The 22,938-nt window shown below is 32.8% G+C and overlaps 1 protein-coding gene across 3 annotated transcripts in view; it reads right to left on the minus strand.

Moving 5' to 3' along the window:
* Window positions 1-22,938, minus strand: part of ANKRD13C (ankyrin repeat domain 13C) — a 79,270-nt gene that overhangs the window by 6,364 nt on the left and 49,968 nt on the right. For 2 of the 3 annotated variants that reach the window (XM_032494563.1, XM_006191024.3), the window contains 5 exons: window positions 18,644-18,775; window positions 15,446-15,607; window positions 7,547-7,626; window positions 6,177-6,275; window positions 3,527-3,627 (listed from right to left, as the gene is read on the minus strand). In XM_032494563.1, coding sequence (XP_032350454.1) covers window positions 3,527-3,627; window positions 6,177-6,275; window positions 7,547-7,626; window positions 15,446-15,607; window positions 18,644-18,775 — 574 coding nt within the window. The remainder of the gene's footprint in view (window positions 1-3,526; window positions 3,628-6,176; window positions 6,276-7,546; window positions 7,627-15,445; window positions 15,608-18,643; window positions 18,776-22,938) is intronic. The other variant, XM_032494564.1, reaches the window with a different exon arrangement.

Genomic DNA, 22,938 nt, shown 5'->3' on the forward strand with positions numbered 1-22,938 from the left:
TTCAAAAACAACGGCTTTTTGCTTCACTGACTTTCTCTGTTTTCTTTATTCTCTTTCATTTATTTCTATCTTTATTATTTCCTTCCTTCTGTTTGCTTTGGGTTTATATGCTCTTCCAAGTTCTTGAAGCAGGAGTTTAAATTACTGATTTGAGACTTTTTTCTTAATGTATGTATGCATTTAGTGCTATAAATTTCCTTCTTGGCACTGTTTCAGCTGTACTCTACAAAGTTTCGTAATTTCACTTTCACCCAGTTCAATATATTCTTTTCCTTTGAGACTTTACCTTTGATCTATAAATTATTTAGAAGAGTGTGTAACAGAATACCACAAACTGGAGATTCTCCTGTTATCTTTCTATTATTAATATCTAAATTTGATTCTACTGTGTTGGTTTTCAACTCTTTTTCAATTATTGAGGTTTGTTTTATGGCCCAAAAGATAGCCTATCTTGGTATATGTTCCATGAGCATTTAAAAAAAAAATGTGTATTCTGTGTTGGGCAGACTGTTCTATAAATGCCAATGAGGTGCTGTGGTTTATGGTGTTAGAGAGCTGTTCTATATCCTTGCTGATTTTCTTTCAAGTTGCTCTATCAACTGTTGAGAGAAGGGTGCTGAAGACTCCAAATATAATTGTGAGTCTATTTTTCCTTTAATTTCTTTCAGGTTTTGCTTCACCTATCGTGCAGCTCTGTTGCTTGGTGTACATACATTTAAGATTGCTATTTTTTTTTCATGGGTTGACCCCTTTAACATTATATAATGTCCCCCTCATTCTGGTAATTTTCTTTGCTCTGAAATCTACTTTATCTAATATTAATATAGCTAGTCATGTTACCCTCTGATTAATGTTTGCATGATGTATCTTTTTCCACCCTTTCACCTCAGTTTGCCTGTATCATATTTGAAGGGAGTTTCTTGAATATAGCAAGTAGTTGGGTCATTTTTTTCAATCCATTTTGCCAATTTATTTCTTTTAAATGGTCTATTTAGACTATTTACATTTAACGGAATTATTTATATACTAAGACTTAAGTCTGCTGTTTTATTTTTTGGTTTTTGTTTGTTGTCTCTCTTTTTCATTTACTTGTTTTCTTTTTCTTGCCTTCCTGAATGTGACTATTTTTTAGAACATCATTTTTATTTATCTATAGTGTTTCTGAGTCTGTCTGTTTGTGTGGTTTCTTTAGTGGCTGCTCTAGGTATACATTACGTGTAACTAACTTATCATAGGCTCCTGGTGTCATCATTCTAGCAGTTCAAATGAAGCAGAACAACTTTCCCTCCTTTTATCTCCCTTCACCTTCCTCCATTGATAATATAACTGTAAACAGAAAGAACTGAGAAATAAATGTAGACTGTCAAGCAACTTGGCTATGACAAGCAAAGATTAAAGGCAAGTGCTGGGTAGAGTGGAGTTAAAGGGATTATTTTATTAGATTGGCTGTATTTTAAAAAAGAAAGACTTTTGATTGGTTGAATTTTAAAAGGAGACAGACCTGAACAAAACCTAACAGCTAAGAGGAAGAACGCAGTACAGAAGGGGAGTTGAAAGGCAAAGGAGAAAAAGAGGGAAACTGATAGCTTTTTTAAAAAGTGGGGAGGAGAACAGATCCATAGTACAAATGAAGAGACTATTAAAGCCAAAAAATGGGGGCACCACTTCCACTGAAATAGCAAAGATGAAGGAAAAGACAGGGCGTGGGGCAGAAAAGCTTGTATGAGAGGCTGGGAGTAATGAGGGAGCTATCATTTCTGATGGCCTTTTTTTCTAACTAAGTAAACAAAAAATCATCTGCTTAGATTGCGAGAGGAAGTAGCGGGGGAAGACAGGGACTGGGTAAAGAGGTTCAAACTTAGCCTTTGAGCAGAATAAGAGGAGTAACAAATCAGAGAAAAGGTCATTCAGATTCGGCATTTAAATCTCTGGCTGATTTGGAAAACATGTTATTTGTGCTATCAACAATTTCTAAATTCTTCCCCTCAATTATATCTTCCAGCCTAAATAGAAAAACAGAAATGATGGAGGCCAACCTAGGACTGGAGTTTTACAGGGTCACTTCGAAAGAAGGATAAGGAGATGAGAGAGAGAGAGAGAAGCAAATTCCAAGTACACAAGCAAAAATTATAAATCCCGTGTTAAGAAGATGGTTGTATGTCAGAGAAATGCCCACAAAAACGTATTGTAGACTTTTTTTCCTTTCCATATAATCAAAGTATTTCTTCTGCATAATACATTTATAGTGTACTGTGGAGTTTGATGTGGGTTTGGGACTTTAAAAATGTGAATACAGTAATAGTTTCATATATTGAATCCCTACTCTCTATTCTAGTTTGTCACTGTGCCTCTTAAATACAGCACACAGAAAAAGAGTCCAAGGCTTGAACTATTTTCTGGCTACAGACAATTACAGTGAGATTTTAAGCCTCTGCAGAAATGCGCATGTAATGATCCCTCTCCATAGTTCAAACACTCGGCTCCTGTTCGCTTTAGTTTTCTAACCATTTCTGCCTAGGCTTTCATCACTGGTTTTTTCAGGTTCACACTGGTTCCCAGTGCTTTTTCATCACAAAGGGAATCTAGACTGTGAATATGTTTTAAAATCCATTTTAATTCACAAAATGTATTCTCAAGTTTGGAAAGTTGAGGCGGTCAGGTTTAATTTTTAGCAACAGAAGCATTACTTCTGGCAGTAAAGTATTTTGGCCTAATTATTCTGAGATGTGGTTTTAGTAGTATTGAGTGAAAAAAGATAAAATATATCTGAGGAATTATACAAAGATTATATTTACTATATAATACCCCACCCACCACCCAAAAATGTAAACACCAAAAGGGCAGGGACTTTTGCTGTCTCTCATCCCTAGAAAAAGGTCTGTCACACAGCAAGCACTAACTAAATATTTGATGGCTGGATCAGATGGTATTGAAGGCTCTCTTGAAGCTTATATCAATGCTAAATCCAAGCCTCAACTCCTAAAGAGCCTTTAAACAGCGTCTTGTTCCCAGTTTTCTGATACAGTTAGAAAGAGAAATATGTACAAAAATGAGAGTTTACTGTTTCTAAAGATCATTGTTTAAAATGAAATTAGGTTTAAACATTTAAGACCGAAAAATAAAATGTGTTTAAGTATTACTTTATCCTTGAATATGACTGTTGACTACAGAAACAGTTCCACTGTTCAGAAGCTCAGAATTTGCTAAAAATTTGCACTAAAATCCCGTCTCCCTACTTCACATTAAAAATATTATCACAGTGCATCGTAAGTTCACCCACATCCTCTTGAATGAAACACCTGCATCTCTCTTACATTTAACTTAAATCAAGTAGAACTTTCATCAGGCACTTTACATTTACTTTGACAAAACATGAATAGCAATGCATGCAATTATAGGAAAACTGTATAAAAATATAAACAACTAGGAAACCCATTTTCCTTCAAAGCATATTCCTTATTAAATGTTAGTAAACAGCTTCATATTTCTAACAGATACTGAACTTACATGTAAATTTTTCTCTTACCTAGTTTTACAGGAAAGCCTGGAGGAAGCTTCATCTGAACAAATTCTCTAAGCTTGTTAAAGTGCTTGAAGGGAGCTATAACTTCCAAAACATTCAATAATCTGAAAAATGGAAGGAGAAAAAAAAAATTTCAAATCAGTTTCATTGTATCCTTATGTTGTTTTATAACTAAATGCTGCAAACTTACATAGTATTACTGACTTCCAGATACCAAAGATGAGGAAATAATACCTCCTTCCACTTCTTGATTTTTTCTCTTTTATTATTCTTTTTACCATGTCAAGTTTGTAACTTTTACATTTCATCGTGTAGCCATAATTTCCAGTTATTTGACTTTAGATCTGTATTTCAGCAGATTCAAGGATCACGCCAGTCTTTTTTCCTGAAGTCTACACATTCCTCAATTCTTTAATTAGCCTCACTGTTTGGATGCCTAAATTTCACTGTCAATTTTTTCGTGTGTGAAGGGTTCTTATGTGGTTAGTATTCCTTGATTTCCTGCAGGTCTGATAAATGAGTGTTTCTTTTTTGCATACTTAAAGGGAAATCTGACTGGCATAAAATATCATTTATACTCTTTCCCCCTGAATTACAATTTCACAAAGTCTCCTAGCATTCAATATTACATTAGTCCTCACACTTTTTTTTGGTTGGATGAATTTCATTTTCAAGTCATATTATTTTTCTTTCAAAAAGGGCCCATGACTGGTATATTTATTGAATTCTTCAGTTTTCCTCATAATTTCTTTGATTTTTAAATGAAATCTCATCTAGATATACTGTAAGATCACACTTGCTTTGCCTCACAAATATCAAAACATGAAAAAATGTAAAGCCAGGCTGTTTTTTACCCCTTTTCTGCCTGAATGCCTTTAGATCTCTCTATTAACTATTGAAGCCCAGTAGTTTAATCAGGATATTCATTGTTCCTAATCCCTCTCTATCATTTTTTCTTGGGTCCCAATGCTGTGCTACAGATTTAGTTCTCCCATTTAGAGACATTTTCTTCTATCATATTTTGAACACTATTTCTTCACATTTTGGAGGCTTTCTATATAAGCGGAACAGCAATAATCCTTATAGTGAACCAATGGCCTCCACAAATATTACTCTCAAGTTCCTTTAACCTCTTCTTTCACTGAATTCACTAAAAACTATCAAAACTTAATTTTGGCCACATCTATTCTGTTTATTGTTGCTTCTAATGTATTTGTTTTACAATAGTGCTATTTAGTGCTTAATTTACTTCCTTAGCTCAGCAATTTCCTTTTCATTTCATTCTATTGTCTTATCCCATCTTAGAAAGATCTAGTTTACTTATTTCATGTTCTTCTTATGTTTTTCTATATTATTTATATGGAATTTTCTTCTGTTCTTTAACAGGTTTTACTCTAGAATGAGTTCTTTGTCTGGCTTTTACATACTATGTTCCTTATATTACTTTTTTCAGGGGGAATGGTTATAATTGCCACATCTTAAATTCTAAGAGACCCATTTTTTTTTTCACATATTACGTCTCTGAAATTAGGTAACTCCTAAAATTAACAGCATCATATAATATGCCACATTTTTCTTCTTCATTATCATATAGATCTGGTGCATCTTGGAGTCATTTGGGTCTGAGATATGATAAATTATGCAGATTTGTATGTATGGCTAATTCCTTTCCCACATCTTCTGAGAACTATTTATCTATCTCCCTCTCTGATCAACAGGTGAGGACCCAATTCTATCTACTCTTCTAAAGCTTGGCTAATGGGGATTATGAGATGTGTACAGAATTTATAGAAAAATAATAGTTCAGATCTATTCTATGAGAATTTTTTTTACTGTATTAGGCCAAACTGGAAGTGGAAGGATCTAGGAAGGAAAGCCTAGGGCTTCCACTCCTCCCCTCCTTTAGTGAGAAGCCTGAAGGTACAGTTCTGTCAGAGCTACCTCGAGCTACGCACCTCCCATTCCACCCGTCTCTCTAAATTGATGTTTAATGAGCATCTGACGAATACAGGTTTGGAAGGATATATTCAAGATGTTAATGGAGTATTGTTTACAATGGTGACAAACTACAAATCACTAAAAATGTTTAACAGTAGCGAGATGATAAAATAAATGACAATGCATCAATACTGCAAAGTAACAAGGAAAGAAAAAAAGACGCTAATTTAATTATTGTAAGAATGCTAAGATACACTGGCACTTCTAAAAGAAAAAAAAGAAACTGAACAAAATGTAAAATGTAGACTATTCCCCCATTTTTACAAAAAAAATAATAAAATGCAAAAACACAGAGAAAAATCCAGGCAAAACTACACCAGTTATTTACCTGTTAACTACTAGTGAGGTGGGAAAAAACTGCTATTTTTAGTCTATAAACTTCCATACTGTTAGCTTTTTTACAATAAGCATGTGTTCAGGTATTATTTTATAATTTAAAAAGACTAATCAAAAATGTATCTGATTAAAATAATAAAAATGTTAATATTCTGTGAGCCAGAAAATTTCTAAAAGGGTGCACACACTATCAAAGCAATGGCCATATGCTTTTCACATTTCAAAGGCCTCAAATGCACCACTAAGAGGCAAATATTATTATAGCCTTTAGAATTTAACAGCTTCTTTCATAAACTTGTGCAGTTAGTAACAAACTTACGACTCAATTCCCAAGGGAAATTCCTGGCTCATGGCTATTGTGGCTTTAAATGTTTTCTTACTCTCCTTGCACAACAGTTCTCTACCCAGATGAGGAGCTCTAAAATGAAGGGAAAAAAAAGAGAGAAAAATATATTAGGAAACCTTTCCCACATGCTATCATCCTCCTAAGAAGAATCTGTCATCTTTCAGTGACATTCATTAATATTTCAATTTTTCTTACTCTGAGCATACAAATAAATTAAAATTATGCTAAATAGGAATGAGACATGTATAATAAATAAGACAAGGGTAACAAGAAAAAGAAAATAGCAAAGCATAAAAAGTTTAGAAAAAAATGATCAGAACCCAGAAATTTTCATATTGAATATAATTTTAATAATCACTATTTTTAGGAACAAAACAAATCACCACAAAAAAAAAACTTTAAAAATACAATCATACATCTTTAAAATCACTTATTCAATTCAATCTCTTTTACGCTCTACAGTTCTCAGCACTGATGACCAAGAAGTGATGTAAAGAATAAAGAATTTTATATCAATCATAGAATGTTGTAAGATGGAAACATTTTAGAGAAGTTAGGAAAGTATAATCATAGTAAACCTTTCAACACCAAAAGAAGAAAAAAAAAAACAAAACTTTATCCTAAGCATGGGGGGGCAAGTAATTTTTTATTCTCCTCCAGAAGAAAATAATATTTTCTACAAAGGACTGTAACTTTTACATGGTCAGTCAGAAAAAAAACTTTTTATGTATCTATTCATTCAAAATAAACTATTCATTCATCATTCTTTCAGTCAGTAAATATTTACTGGATACAAACTACGTACTAGGTACTCCACTAAGTATTAGCCAGTGTTAACACAAAGCAAACGTCTTGTGTAACGGTAGTGAGAAATAGCCTGGCATAGACTGAAACAAAGGGATGACAGGAGATGACCTTGGGAAGGCAAAAAGTAGATAAACAATGAATGACCTCATACACCTTACTAAAGACTCAGGATAATGACAGAATATCAAGTTCATCATTCAATGAAAAACTCAAATAAGCAACTGCATGGGACAGTTTCTCACATTTTATTTCCTTAGAACAATGCCCTGCGGGTTTTCTGGTGTTATATAAACTGGAAAGAGGGAGGTAAAAAGAAGGCTCTACAACTTACTCAAAGAGAGCATGTAGTTGGGGATACTTCTCCCTCATCATGCTTCATCCATACGTTTAAAAGGTAAAATAATTGCTTTAGACAAAACTATACTAATAATTCTCTGTAAAATAAATTTGACACCTAAATATTCACAAATGATGTTTTTACAGAATGTTTTTTCTAAAAACCAAAGAATATATAAATAAAACAAAACAACACTTACTTTCCATTTTCAGCAGATATATATTCTTCCCATGTAATTGTGTTCTGAGGAGGAGGGGTAAGGGACTGTCTCCGAACCGGCTGCCAAAACATTAAAAGGAAACAAAGAAAAAGGGAGAGAGAAAGAGAGAAGCAAAGATAGAGAGAAACCAAGAGGGAGGGAGGAAAGAAAATTGTCACATTTTTAAAAATATAAAAGTAAAACAATAAGCTATAATCTATTTAATCTTTTCAATATAATGCTTTAAGAACTTCTGAGATAATTCCATGGTGACGTAAAGCTCCATAAGTAATATTTATTACCATTTTTTAATCTCAGAAAGTATCAAAGTAGTAAAATCTATGCATTCAATATTTCAATCATCTAAAATATTCCTGGCATTATGCTAGATCTAGCTGAACACAGGGACTACAGAGAAGTATAAAAACCAACCCTGACTTCAAGGAGTTTATAATTAAGATTTGGAAAGAAAAAGCCCATATAACGAACAGTTACAATTGAACAGTTAATTAGAAACAGTTAATTAGAAACCAAAAATATTATATGACTAAAGGCCAAATGAGCTTACAAAAAACTGGGTAGTAGAGGGGTAGAAAAGAGAGCAATCTTCTATGGACAATAAATTGAGACTAGGGGATTGAGGCTCAGATTTAAATGAAAATAATATTTTGGACAGGGAGAATTAAAAATGAAAACATTAGGTTGATTTGAATTATGGAGGGAAGTTAAAAGGGGCAGCAACAACAGTGGTAAAGGTCATGTCAGATTGTAAAACTGACACCTGTCTTTGTTAAATAAGAATCTGGATCACTGTAGGATGAACTGACAATGAAGAACTAAGGAAGTAGCAGTAGAAACTGAAAATCGCAAGGAAAAACAAGACAAATTGTAGAGCAAAAGAGCAATAAATGATAGAATGATACAAAGAACACGATAAACAGTAACACTGGGACAGCGTCCCATTCAGAGAAGTACAGTTTTGATATAATGAGTGTAAGATGTTAACACACATTAGAGGTGTTAAAATCAAAGATTTTGAAGACACAAAAATGAGCTGAAATCCCACCCAGCTCCACTACCTGGTAGTGTGTGAACTGGGACAAGTTATTTCATATCATTGTCAATTTAACTCTCCTGCAAAATGAGAATATGGCCACCTACTTCATAGTTAAGAATTCAAGGAGATAATGTATGGAGGAGTTTAGTGCCTGGCACAGAATAAAGGATGTAGTGAAAAATAGTAACTATTTTATACTGGGAAGTTCCTAGAGGGCAGTTACAAAAAGAAAAAGAAGAAATCAGATTTAGAGATAATGACTTAAGAGTTCTCTGACTAAACAAAAAATAAGAAAACAGAGGACTGATGACTGAGTCCTAAAATCTATACACATTTTTCCAGCCATTAGGAATAGTCATTCCAAATAGTAATTAGGAAGGAGAGGACACGCCTGTTCTTCAGATCCTAGGAATGGCAGAGAAGTAAGACAAAAAGGCTAGGTCTGGGATTAACTCACAGAGCAAAGAAACCACACAAACTCAGATTTTCTACATGAGAGAAAAATAAATTCCTATCTTGTTTAAATTACTTTTATTCTGGAATCTCTAATAAGCAGCCAAATTTATGCCATAACCAGTACCAAATACGATATATAAAATGGAATACTACACAAAGTAGTATGGCAGGTAGCAATGGCTATTAGTAGAATGATAAATGGGCTTAATGGGTAGTCACTATCATAAACACTGTGGCAAAACACTAGGTAAAACAGTGTCTTGTGATGCTGCAGAAGGTAGGTAGATACATGCTAACAGAACCTGTAACAAACAGGGGAAACGACTGAAAAAAATCTGACTGCTGCTCTCACCTAGAACCGTAGCGAAGGCTAATTCCACTTCCACACAAATCTCTATCCAACTTAAGCAGATCATGATCAATTTCTCTTTTCAGAAGACTGCTTAATATTGTCTATTCTTGCTTTCAGTCTATTTAATACCTGTATATATCTGGCTATAACTGGTTTTATATACCTATACACACACACACACACACACACACACACACACACACACACACACACACACACATATGTATATTACCATAGTAAAGACTTATTTTCCTAGCATGATTGGATATTGTGGCATGTCATTTTTTTTTTTTTAGGTAATAAACTTTTCTCTAAGCAGTTTCTACTATTTCCAATAGAATTCTTTCTAAATTATACATTATACATTTCCTATCTCAGTAAAGAGACTGTAATGAATCTAATTTAACGTTTTACTGAGCACTTTATCACATCATTATGAACGTCAGTATTTGACACTTGAGCTGAAGCCGTCAATATTCCCTCTACACTACTCCAAAAGCTATCTAATGAAACAGGAAGACATGAATGCTGCCATAGGACACCAGATGGCTTTCTAATATTTTTTTATAGCTGAAATGACATCAAATCTTCCCTACAAATTAAATGCAAATGTCTAATGCCTCTTTTCCTAGAAACAGATAAGAAATAGTTTTTAATTACTGCTAGATTTGCTATCTGCTGCTAGATTTGACAAATTCTAATATCTTACATGGCAAAGGTTTCTGGAGGTGTAAGACATTCAAGTATTTTACATCTATGGATTCCTATTTAATTTTATATACTAAAAAACATACATAATTACTAGTAGAACTTAACAAAGTTATTAGTGTTTTTATCAATGACTGTCTAAGGTATAAATGAGGCATTGCTCCCTCTTCCAACAATAATTGGTTAGAACAAAGAGAAAAAAACACCAAAAACATAGGAGCAAGTATTCATGAAATAAGAATTTCTGAGCACTTAAATTTTACTATAAAAATATTGTCAAAAATATGTACCAAATATTAGAACCACATTTGGAAAGAAGAGAGAACAGGAGGATGGCACAGCAAAGTTAGTTCTAAATGGCAAATGATTTCTCCTAAATGCTACCTATAAGCTATTTCTTATACAAATTAAAACAAATGTTTGGCTGGAAGAAGAAACCCAAAATCTATTTATTTAGAATAAAGAATATAAATTCATTCTGAAAAGGACTAGACATTTATTTTTAAGAACTGAAATTCTATTAAAATGTGGCTCTAAAAAATAACATTTTCATGTCTTCTGAAAATAATAGTCATACATATTTTCCAGGTTGTTGAAATTTTCAATAATGCTCCAAAGCCAAAAATATATTTTTATTAATATGTGTTCTATACACATCACTGAAAAAATAGCACAATACTGATTTCTACTACATTTGCCAATAGTAAGGTTGCCTCAATCATTTTCTATATTTAACTTCACAAAATTTTGAAAGAATTGCTAAGACATGTTAAACATGTGGGTACACAGAAAGAAGACAGTATAACAAAGGCAGGCTGGGAAGCAATATACTTAGAGCAAGAACAAGACCTTGGGTAAGGGTCCTAGAATCAAAACTCATCTTTGCTACTTATAGCTTTGTGACTTCAAATATATTAATTTCTTCAAACCTCATTTTCCTTTCTATAAAATTAGGCAATGACAATTATCTCATTAGGTCACTGTAATAATTAATAATTAAATGAGATAATATATGAAAAAATACTTAACACAATGCCCAGGCCAACAAAAACTCCAATGTTTTAAACCAACATAAACAGGGAAGAAAAACTTGTTGCAATGAATATGGATTTAACTTTTAAACTATAGAAGCCAAATTTATTTTTAGGGTACTCCATTCAGATTAAGCCACTGAAAATTCCTTTGTTTTTCTCCAATTTAATATAATGCTTTATACATAATGATCACTAATTAAAATACATACTAACCTATATTTGACTTGATTTGCAAGTTAATATAGCATATGTCAATTTCCACACTTGATTTGTTTTTATATTACCCACAGTGACCCAGCAGTCATTATTTTTCAATATTGGTATATAATATGTTTTCTAAGACTCTTTTTAAGATTTCTAAGCACAGTTCACCATGACAATGAGAATGTCTCTTGAATTCGACACATTCCTTCCTTTACTCTTTGACGTCCTATTTTTAAACCTTGCATGTTAATTTATATATACCTTTCCCAAAAAGCTTATTATTTAGGTTTAAAGGAACTATATTCCTAAAGTTATCTACAAAACACATACAAAAATTTCTTTTTTCCTTTAATGCCCACTGACGAATATAATTAAACTGGTATCAGTTCCATGCTGTTTTCCATGTGTTAGTAAATTCTGTGTCTAAGAGAGAAAAAAAATAGACAGCTATTTGTATCTTTTTTATAATTAGACTTATCAATTCTATTTTGATATTCTTATATCCTGCACCTTACCTGATTCAACCAAATCACATTATATCTATAGAAGAATTTCTGATAGAATTACTATTTTCTTTAAATTTCTTCTAAGTACTTATAACTAAACTCCAAAAAGATTCTCAAATATAATTCTTCAAGTCTTCTCTAACAAAAGTCCAAGCAATAAATAGTGAGATATATTTTTTCTTTATTTTAAAACAACTAAAAGTATAATCTTAAAAGATATATAGAGGTAACAAATAAAACTAAAGCCATAGCTCTTAGTAGTTCTTAATGAATTATTTATGCCAGATTAAAAATAATTTTTTTAATTTAAAAAATTTTTTGAATTAACACTAGTATAAAAAAAAATCCCTTCTAAGATCAGAAAAAAGAAATGACAGCTACTTTCAGCACTTTCATTCAACATTATACCAATGTTACTTTCCAGTGTGATAAGGCAAGAAAAACAAATAAGCAGCACAAAAATTGGAAAGGAAAAGATAAAACTATCTTATCTGTAGAAAATCCTAGGAATCTACCGAAAACTGTATCACTAATACATGAATTTAGCAATAGAGAAAAACCATGTGTACCTCTATATATTAGCAAAGAACTAGAAAATAAAATTTTAAAACATTATCATGTGAAAGCACCAAAAAGCACAAAATACTTGAGATAAATTTAATAAAATATGTGTAAGATTTGTCCATTGAAAACTATACAACACTTCTGAGAGAAACTACAGAAGATTTAAATAAATGGAGAGAGATACCACATTCACGAAAAATAAGATTTAAATTTTTAAGATATCAGTTCTCCCTACATAAGTTCAACACAACCCCAATAAAAATACCAGCAAGCAATTCAACGGAGGAAGGATAGCCCTTTCAAAAAAAGATGCTGGATCAACTGGACATTCAAGGCAAAAAAGCAAACCTTGACTTAAACACCATACCTTATACAAGTTAACTGGTTCATGGACTTACGTAAAATGTGAAGGCATAATACTTTAACTAAAAAAAAGGAGACAATCTCAGGGATCTGGAGCTAGGCAGAGTTCAACTTGGCACAAGCCATAAAACAAAAATGAATAATTCAGAACTCATCAAAATTAAAAATTTTTTCTCTAAAAAACACCTGTTTCATAGGATGAAAGGACAGACTATAGAGTGGAGGAAAAATATTCGCAAAACACTCATCTGACAAAGATCTAGAATATACAAAACTCCAAGAATTCAGTAGTAAAAAAAAAAAAAAAAAACCCAACTAGAAAATAGGCAAAAGACATGATGAGGTATTTCATCAAAGAGAATATACAGATGTCAAGTAAGCACATGAAAAGGTGAGCATTCAACATCATTAGCCATTAGGAAAATGCAATAAAACCACAATGAGATAGCACTACATACTATCTGTTACAGACTGACTGTTTATGTCCCTCTGAAATTCATGTGTTGAAACCCTAACCCCCCAATATGTGTATAAGCAGTAGGTATGCTTATAACAGGAAAACAGGAGAATGACAGAAATGTACTGTGGTGATAGAAATGATCTGTATCTGGTCTATAAATGCCAATATACTACAGTTGTGTGAGATTGGAGTGAAGCATACTTGGAATCTCTCTGTTTTATTTCTTAAACTATGTATGTGAACTTAGAATTATCTCAAAACAAAAATCTGAATTAAAAAAAAAATCAAGCAGGCTTTTAATGTAGAAATTGATTGATCAATAGATTCAACACCATCTCAATCAAAATTCCTCCAAGTTTTTTACCTTTCATAGAAACTGACAAGTTGAATTTAAACATTCAACAAGAAATACAAAGTTCAAGGAACTGTTTCTTTTGATTTCTGATCAGAAGTCGAAAGCTTAATTATTTAATTTAATTCATATTATTTTGTTCTATTATATAGGTATCTGGGATTAAACTATGTTTTAATTTCAATGTGAAAAACTATACTTAATTAAAATGCCATTTAAAGACCTCTTTAACAATTCAAGTGCATCAGGTTACAATCTCTGCCCTAAAGAAAATAAGTTTGTGTACTCATCCCAAAATGGTTTGCTGCCAAAATTAAACAAAGGTTGCAATAAGCACCACTACAACAAGATCATTAACTGTAATAAAATTTAAATCACATTATAAGGCCAAAAAAGTGGCCTTTCTGTCTGGTCAACCATGGGAGAGGGTAGCAGCTTTGTCAGAACTAAGCTTATCATTCCCTCTCTCGGTTCATCTCCATTTCTTTTTCCTGAGCATATCATGTCCTATATCTCCTACTGATCCAGAGATCAGTAAATACCAGGAGGCTTCTGGAAAATAAAGTCTAGTGAGGCTCTATCCTAAGGACAAAAGAAAAATGGGACTGCAAAAAAGATGTGGCAGGAAGGGGAAAGGATCATACTAAACTGGGATGATCACAATTTTAAATATCTAATGAGGATTCTTAAATACTTTACATACTGTACTCATTTAACTAAACTATGCTGATTCACTCAATGCATGAACTTTCTAAACAATAATATCATTTTCCTGGCACACACAGTATTGCCATGAATTAGCTGAAGCCTGGTATACTATTCTGAAAAGTGTCTATTCTTAAAACATAATCTGGCACAATACCACAGGGAGAGATTAAACATGCAAGGAATTCAAGCTTCCTCATAGCAGCCTTTAATCTTACTACAACTGTGACTCACATTTTACACTATAACCCAGCACTCCCACATATGCACATATACACAGCATATACCCCTAACACTACTGTTTTATGAAGTAATAATGGCCCATACTATGTGCTATAGTTTTTCTCTATTATCTTTATTTAGATACTACTTCCTTAAAAAACAAACAAAAAAAGGGTGGTCATAGCCCACTAAATTGATTTCATAATCTACTAAGGGGTCCCCCACCCTACAATTTAAAAAACACCCCTATAAAAATGTAGTAAAATGTTAACATTTGGGAATCATTTTTTTCCATTTTTATTGAACATTTGTGGAATTTTAATGAAGGAATTCTTTGGAAGGAGTTATTTTAGCACTTTTTTAAAAAGTCTAAAATTGTTAAAATAAAAAATAAATTTAAGAATCCATCCAATTAATCTCTTATTAGAGAATAAGATTGCAGAGGCAATTACCATGTCTCATATACCTATGTATTTCCTTAATTTCCCCTCCTCTTTCTCTACCGTCACACAATTCTTTGCATGTAGCATGCTTTCAACAAACACATACTGAATAAAAAATTTATAGGAAGGTATAGGCTAGAAATGACTTCATAAAGTAGGTGGATTTTTAGCAAGGCCTACAAAGCAGCAGCAGATTTCAGTTAGTGGAGGAGGAAAAATATATGCAAAGGTCTGTGGATTAAAAATTAACAATGGATTTTATGCTTTTAAAATGACTTTAATCCAGTCATTAGTGAAGACTCAAAAACCAAGAACAGCTTCACAAAAAAATCACCAAGGCTGTATCACAGAGAAGGGGGTACATGGTAAACAAAATCTCTGAGTGTGTTTATACAGACTCACGGAGAGCCAGGCATGAAGTCCACCCTCTCTCTCCTTAGAACATCATCAGCTAAGAAAAGTAAAAATTGTACCTCAAAATTCTGTTCCATTATGTTTCCACCTTTACTCAAACTCTCCATAATGGCCTTATTTCGAAGAATATCTTCTTCACTGAGATGTTCTCTTCTTTTTCTTGATTCTAAAACAAGTCCATTCACTAGATAAAAGTCTGCCAAAAAGTTTCCTACCCTTTCCTAAAACAAAATCAAATATTTCAAAATAATAAAATAAGTTAAGTTTACCTTAGATTTTAAAAGTTTCAAATATACAATTTTTCCATAAGCACGTAACATTTAGGTGAAAATAAATATTCCTTTGATACTTGAAATTATCAAATTATACATTCTATTAAGTTAAAAATATACAAAAGTACACATTTCAAATTTGTAAAGGAAAATTTAAAATACACAAGATGTATGATAGTTAATCTGCAAATGAATTAAAACTAAATAAAAATACCACATAGTATTCTTTACAATCTACTCCCAAGTAGCACAAAGCTATCTGAAAACTTTATTTAGCTGATGGTTAAATATCATGAGTAACAAGGAGGGGTCAGGGATAATTAATGTTCCCATTTTATAGACAGAAAAAAAGTAGAATAAAAAGAAACAATCTAAGTCACATAAGAATTTCTAGTACAGCTAAAACTACCTGTTCCAATATTCTCTAATAGGAGCCAACTTCAAGTCACAATTGCTTGCTGCTTTCAACAAAGAGAGAGTAACAGTGCAGTCTTGTTCACCAATACAATTATGTGTTTACATTATGGACAGAGGATAGGGAAACTCAAATGGAATAAAAGGACATTAAGAAAAGATTCCTCATTCAACATTAACCTTCACCTTTGCAAACCCACAGGTGGTCAGAGTTTGAAATACCTTACCTCAAAAAATACGATCAATAACTTACTCAAAACAAGCTTCCTATTTCTACCTGCATGCAAAATCACCTGGTCTCCATCTTGCTGCTGTTTTCTGTCATTCCAAAACTATGTGTTTAGAGATGTTTCCATTTCCACTTTGCTTTTGGTGGCTTCCTTGCCAGTAACCAGAAAGCAAAGCATTCTGTACCTGTTTCTACCTATAAAATGGGAACCATAAGCAATACTGACTCCCTCCTTACCTGTCAAAGACTTAAGAAGATCACCTAGATGCTCTTCAAGAGCTTTGAGCTGCTTAGCAGTAGCGCTAGATGAACAGCAGCTTCAATTTTTATCTTCTCTTGAAGTGATCCTTCTAATGCTGTCCAGAAGAACAGAGTACAAACAAATAAGACTTCAGGCCAAGAAATGGACTGCAGTGTAGGATCTCACAACTGGGAATCCTATAATACTACTTGTTGCCAAATAGGCTTAGAGAGGAAAATTGATGAACCTCGATCTCACAGTGAGAATTTCTCTGTGGTTTGGAAACACTCAGGTGATAAAGATCAATTTTTGAAATTTTATAATGAAAAATCATTTATTAAAAATAAATCATCATATCAGTTAAAAATTTAAGTGTATATTCTCCATAACCAGGCATTCTATTTCTTGCTATCTATAACAGACAGTGCAAAAGCGTATAAAAGGATAGTAAATGTAACATCATTTATAATGGGAGAAGAATGGACACAAATGTGTGTCTATCTAAATGTCCAAAAATAAGAGACTGAATAAATAAATTACAATATATACATACTATGGAATACTATCCAGTTGCTAAAGAAAATGAAGTAGTACCACTGATAAGAAAACACTAGAAGATATACTTAAGATTAAAAAAAATGAGTTACAAAACAATATATATTATGACACCTTATGAAAAAAACTAAAAATATATCACAATTAAAGCTACATTTTATTATAGATACATATTTATGTACATAAAGCATAAAAAAGGTCTGGAGGATATATAACTGGATAACCTTCTGCAAAGGGCCCTAAGATAGTGAGTAATGGTTAAAGGGGATTTTCAGTTTTATGTATAAGATTGTGTGGTGGTTAATTTTTATGTCAACTTGGCTAGACTATGATGCCCAACTATTCAGTGAAACACCAGTCCAGATGTTGCTATGAAGGTGTTTTTTAGATTAATTAACACTTAAATCAGTAGACTTGGAGTAAAGCAGATTACCCTCCAAATGTGGGTAGCCATAACCAATCAACTGCAGACCTTAAAGAGCAAAGACTAATGTTTCCCAAACAAACAAACAAAAAAAACAATTCTAACCCAAGACCAAAACATAGAAACCCTGCCTGCAGATTTCAAACTCAAGACCGTATCAACTCTTCCCTTAATTTCTGGCATCCTAGATGACTCCATAGGTTTCAGACTTACCAGCTCCTACATTAACGCAAGCTGCTTCTTTAAAATAAATCAACCTCTCCCTCATCCTTCTCTCCTCTCTATATGTGTGCACATATCTACATGTAGATACATATATATATACACAGGCAGAGATACGGGTCTATTGATTTTGCTTCTCAGAGAACCCTAATATAGGCTATTTCTGTCTTTCAAATGAGGATATATTCATTTCTACTGTGTATAATCAAAGATAAATATAATTCTTAAAATCTTGACCCTTACCTGATGTGTTATTCTTGACTTTAAAATTTTATAAAATGCTTCTTCATAAATCCCATTTTTAAATGTTTGAATATATTCTAAGCAATCTTATATGACCTCTTGCTGACAGATGAAATGCAGATGAAATGGGAATTACAGAAAGAATCTACAATTCCCTAATGTGGAAACCACTGAAATTTAATTTAATAACAGTGTTGTAGAAATGTAAACTTACTTAATTTTAATCAAATGTACAGAATACTGAGAGACAGATATTGGATAAGTAAATGGTTTAAAAGCAGAAAATAAAAAGGCTCAGGGAAATGAATTCAAAAGTGTATCCCTTTTTGTGATCTTCTTAAGAAATGAAGCATTAGAAATATAATGGAACCATGTGAAGACACTGCTCCTTGTAAAATAACAAGCCAGTTGACACCAAGAATCTTTTTCAACACAAAAGTTAAATAAGCTGAAGTTTCTCTCCTGGCTTCTATAAGAATATCTTCCAACTCTGTAATCAACTATTAAAATTCCCTATTTGGATTCGAAGAGAAGAGAATAAACTAGTTGAAGCAATTAAGTAAGCTACTTCTTTCTTCCTGCATTTCCATCACAGCATTTTGGCAACATTAAATACTGAACAATTTCTAAAGTGTAAAAATCTAGATTTGCACATACTGTTTTATCTTCCCGAAAAAGCCATCCTGTTTGGGCACGTGTGAAAGAAATTGATTTGGTTGATAAAGTTGCAGAGTAAATATCGCTGCTCATTAAAATGTCAACCTCTTCTTCTGTTTCCATCTCTGATTCCTGGGGTAGGGGCAAAAGTTAGATATAAGAATATAGGTTTTCAAAGGTTATTAGTATTATATATGAAAATATTAACAATTAAAATGTTACAGATTTCAAAAAACAAAAAGGACAGATTCTAAAAATATGAGGTGCAATTTATTCTAAAAACAATTACAGAAGTTTAAACTTCATAAATAAATTAGAATTATGACTAATTATAAATCTAAAAATATGGGACACACAAAAATATAGTACTCTTAGACTCTTTCAAATATGTGATGGAAATAATATTAGATTACCCATTATAGAAATATAGAATATGTAGAATAATTGTAAAAAATTACTTTAAAAATTAAATAGACAGGTCTGAGACAAAATGTCCATAAGAAGGTTTTTTCCCTTTAAATATAGATGAATCTTACTTTAATTCTTTTTAAACTAAAGACCCACCATTATCATTTGAGCCTTTATTTCTCAATAGTTCTAAGTGAAAGGAAGGAAGAGAAGGAGGGAAAGAGAGAGGGGAGAAGGGAGGAAACAAAGGATAGGAGGCCACATGGGATCTTCTCTAAGTTACTTACAGAAAGGAAAGGAATCCATAAATGTCAGCCCATGATTTCTAAGCTCAATTAGTAGCCTTGCTTCAACATATTCCCCAGTGCTGGCATATAATAACTGATCAATAATTATTTTTTAAATGAGAAAAAAAGAAAGCTTTGTGCTTGCTTCAGGGACAAAACTAAGTAATCAGGTACAGAAGGGTAAGTGAGCAGGTATTAGATGAGGTTCTAGTCTATAATAGGCCAAGAGAGGTTCACTGACACTTAGGACCACGGACTCCTAAGAAAAGAGATCAAAAAGGCAGAACCTAGAGAGCTGATTAGAGAATGAGAACTGTCCACAGGGCTTATAATGACCAGAGGCTCTAGTTTCCATACCTCCTGATTTCTAGATTCCCAAGAGGCCCATTTTCTATCCTTCACCACAAAACTTTCACCTAGATATAGCCCATTTCTGAATCTGTGAGTCTATAGAAAAAAATAGTAATATCTTGGGACTTGGACAGTACCATTTACTTCACCCTTACAAGTGAAGGAGGATAGAAAATCTTGACATTAATGCTAAGGCTGTAACAGGTAAAAATGTATTCCTGGTAACACAAACTAATTCTGAACACTGTTTCATAAAGAAAAATTTTGGCTGTTATGACTTTACAAAAATGTTAGACATCATGCAGTAAATACATTACAAACCAATTAGGATTTACTGTATTTAACGTATTAGCTTATCAACAACACAATATACAATAATACCTATAAAGAAATTTGCCTTAAGTTTCAAACATCCCTTTATCAAATAAACTTTTGAAACAGAACTCTTCTATAAATCATGGACTATTTCCTAACTACATCACTAAAAAAGATCTGTTGTTAATTACATTCATTCAACAAACATTTAAGGAACAGTTATTACATATATATAGATATATAGATAGATAAAAAATAAGTATGCCCTGTCTTGAGGTTTATTGTTCAAAATCTACTTTTCTGTATTATTTTAGACCTGAAACACATTTACCCTAAATACATAATGCCCTTGCTTGTAGTCATGGATACTATAACATCAACTAATACTTACACTACTAGCCTTATGGCTTCTATTTTAATACCATCCTTCCAAGTCACCTACTGACTAGTTAGTATCCTGTTGTCATTTTATACACAAGAATTCAAATTATTTAGTAAATATCTGAGAGTCTAGAATATGGGTCAGCAAACTATGGCCACAGGTTAAATCCAGTCCACCACCTGTTTTTATAAGTAAAATTTTACTAGAATACAATCATATTCATTCATTTATATTTTGTCTATGGTGGTTTTTATGCTAATAACAGTAGAGTTGAGTAACTGTGACAGAGATCATTTGATCGGCAAATATATTTAAATATTTAAAATATTTACTCTCTCTCCCTTTACAAAAAGAGTTTGCCAAACTCTGGCCTAAATGTATTGATGCTGTATTAGGTACAGAGACTACAACTAAAAGAACCCCATACCCTTGAGGAGCTTAACCAAAAAGAAGAAAACTATGTAGACAAAAATAGCATTACAAGCTCTTTGGTAGTAGATTTACTGGGAATATAAAGAAAACAATGGTATCTTGGCAGGAGAGGAAGTAATACTAACTAGGTGCACTATAGAGGTAAGGGTGCAAGAAAAAGGGTATTCCAGGAAGTGGAAACAACATAAACAAAGGAATGAAGCACTAAATAGCCTGGAAAAAACTGCAAAGAGCTCAGCATGAAGGTATCTATGAAAACAAGGTAACAAAAAGGCTGGAAAGGTGAGCCAAAGCCAGCTCATGGAAAGAACCATGCAATTCTAAGGAACTGGGATTTCACTCTTCAGGGAACAGGGAACTTTTCAAGTGTCTTTAAGGAGGAAAAGTTTTATGAACTTGTTTTCAATGTTCAACATATCTCCAATATATGAGACAATTTAGAAGCAGACAAGAAGTGGGCCAGGAAGATCATTTATGAGACTTCTGTGACAGTTCAGCTGACATGTTGAATATCTAAATTATGGCAGTAACAGTATAAATAAAAGGGATAATTATAATACATGAGGGAGACAGAAATGATCATACATGCTCTCTAATTAGGAAACATGAGAGTACAAGAAAAAATGTCCAAAAAACTCCCAGTTTTCTCACAGAATAAAGAATGATGTCAATCACCAAAAGAAAGAAAATGGGCAAAGGGTGCCTTGGAGGGAAAATAATGAGTTGAGTTTTAAATAAGCTGACTTTTGAGTACCTGGGAGACAAACATGATATCCATCAGGCATTTAAATAGACAGGTCCCCACTCAGAAGATCTGAGATACAAATATATACCCGTGAATCATCAACCAATAGGAGGCAGTGAGAGCTGTGGGAATGCAAGAGATTATTCTGGCGATTTGTAAAAATGAGAACTACATCAAGGGCATATCAATATTCAAGAGGTGAGCAGAGAAAAAGAAGCAGGCAAAAAAAGGAAGAAGGGGATATGAGAAAAGAACATCTATCGACCAAGGTTAAATCACAAGGAAATGAAAATTTAAAGAGCTACGTTACCGAGGATAGCAAACATTTCAGAGAAGTCTAATTAAAGAGAGGACTGAAACAAGTACACCGACTTTAGCAACGGATTCAATATGAACATCGTCTAAAACCTCAAACCTGTTTCTTTTTCCAAATGCCCCAATTTTATCAGTGGCACCATCAATATTTCGCTCTCAAAGACAGAATCACTATACTCGCCCTTATAAATCTTTACAATTCTTATTTCACTACACAAACTATTTGCAAGTCATATTATTTCATTCTTGGAAATATAAATCATATTTTAATTCTTTCTTAATCATTTACTACATTTTCCTAGTCTAGATTCTCATTACCTCTCAACTATACATGGAGATATTACAGGTTGGAATCCAGACCATCGCAATAAAGCAAATACGGCTTAATAAAGAAAGTCACATGAATTTTCTGGTTCCCCAGTGCATATAAAAGTTATGTTTAAACTATACTGTAGTCTATTCAGGGTGCAACAGCATAATGTCTAAAAAACAATGTACATACCTTAATTTAAAAATACTTTATTGCTAAAAAAAAAAAGCTAACCATCATCTGAACCTTCCACTAGTCATAATCTGTTTACTGATTGAGGGTTGAAGTATTTTGAGAATTTTCAAAATGTGACAGCGAGACATGAAGTAAGCAAATGCTGTTGGAATAACAGCACCAACAGACTTCCTCAACACAGAGTAGCAACAAACCTTCAATTTGTAAAAGAAAAAAAATGCAGTATCTGTGAAGTGCAATAAAACGAGGTATGCCTATAACTATAAAAGCCCATTTTCCCCGCCTCCACTCTCTCCCTTTTCTAATCCAAATTGCATACTAGCTGTGTGATCTTGAAGATATCATTTAACAGTTATAAGCCTCAATTTTCTCATCTATAAAATGGAGATAATGATACCATTTATTTTGACAGGTTATTTCAAGGATGTAATAAGAAGACCTGTAGAGTATTTATAGTCCCAATATGCTGGCAATTAATGTTAATATATGATGGTAACTGATATACAGCTGGCCCTCTGTATTCATGGGTTCCACATCTGCAGAGTCAACCAATTG

This window comes from Camelus ferus, chromosome 13, assembly GCF_009834535.1.
Source record: "Camelus ferus isolate YT-003-E chromosome 13, BCGSAC_Cfer_1.0, whole genome shotgun sequence".
Taxonomy (NCBI): domain Eukaryota; kingdom Metazoa; phylum Chordata; class Mammalia; order Artiodactyla; family Camelidae; genus Camelus; species Camelus ferus.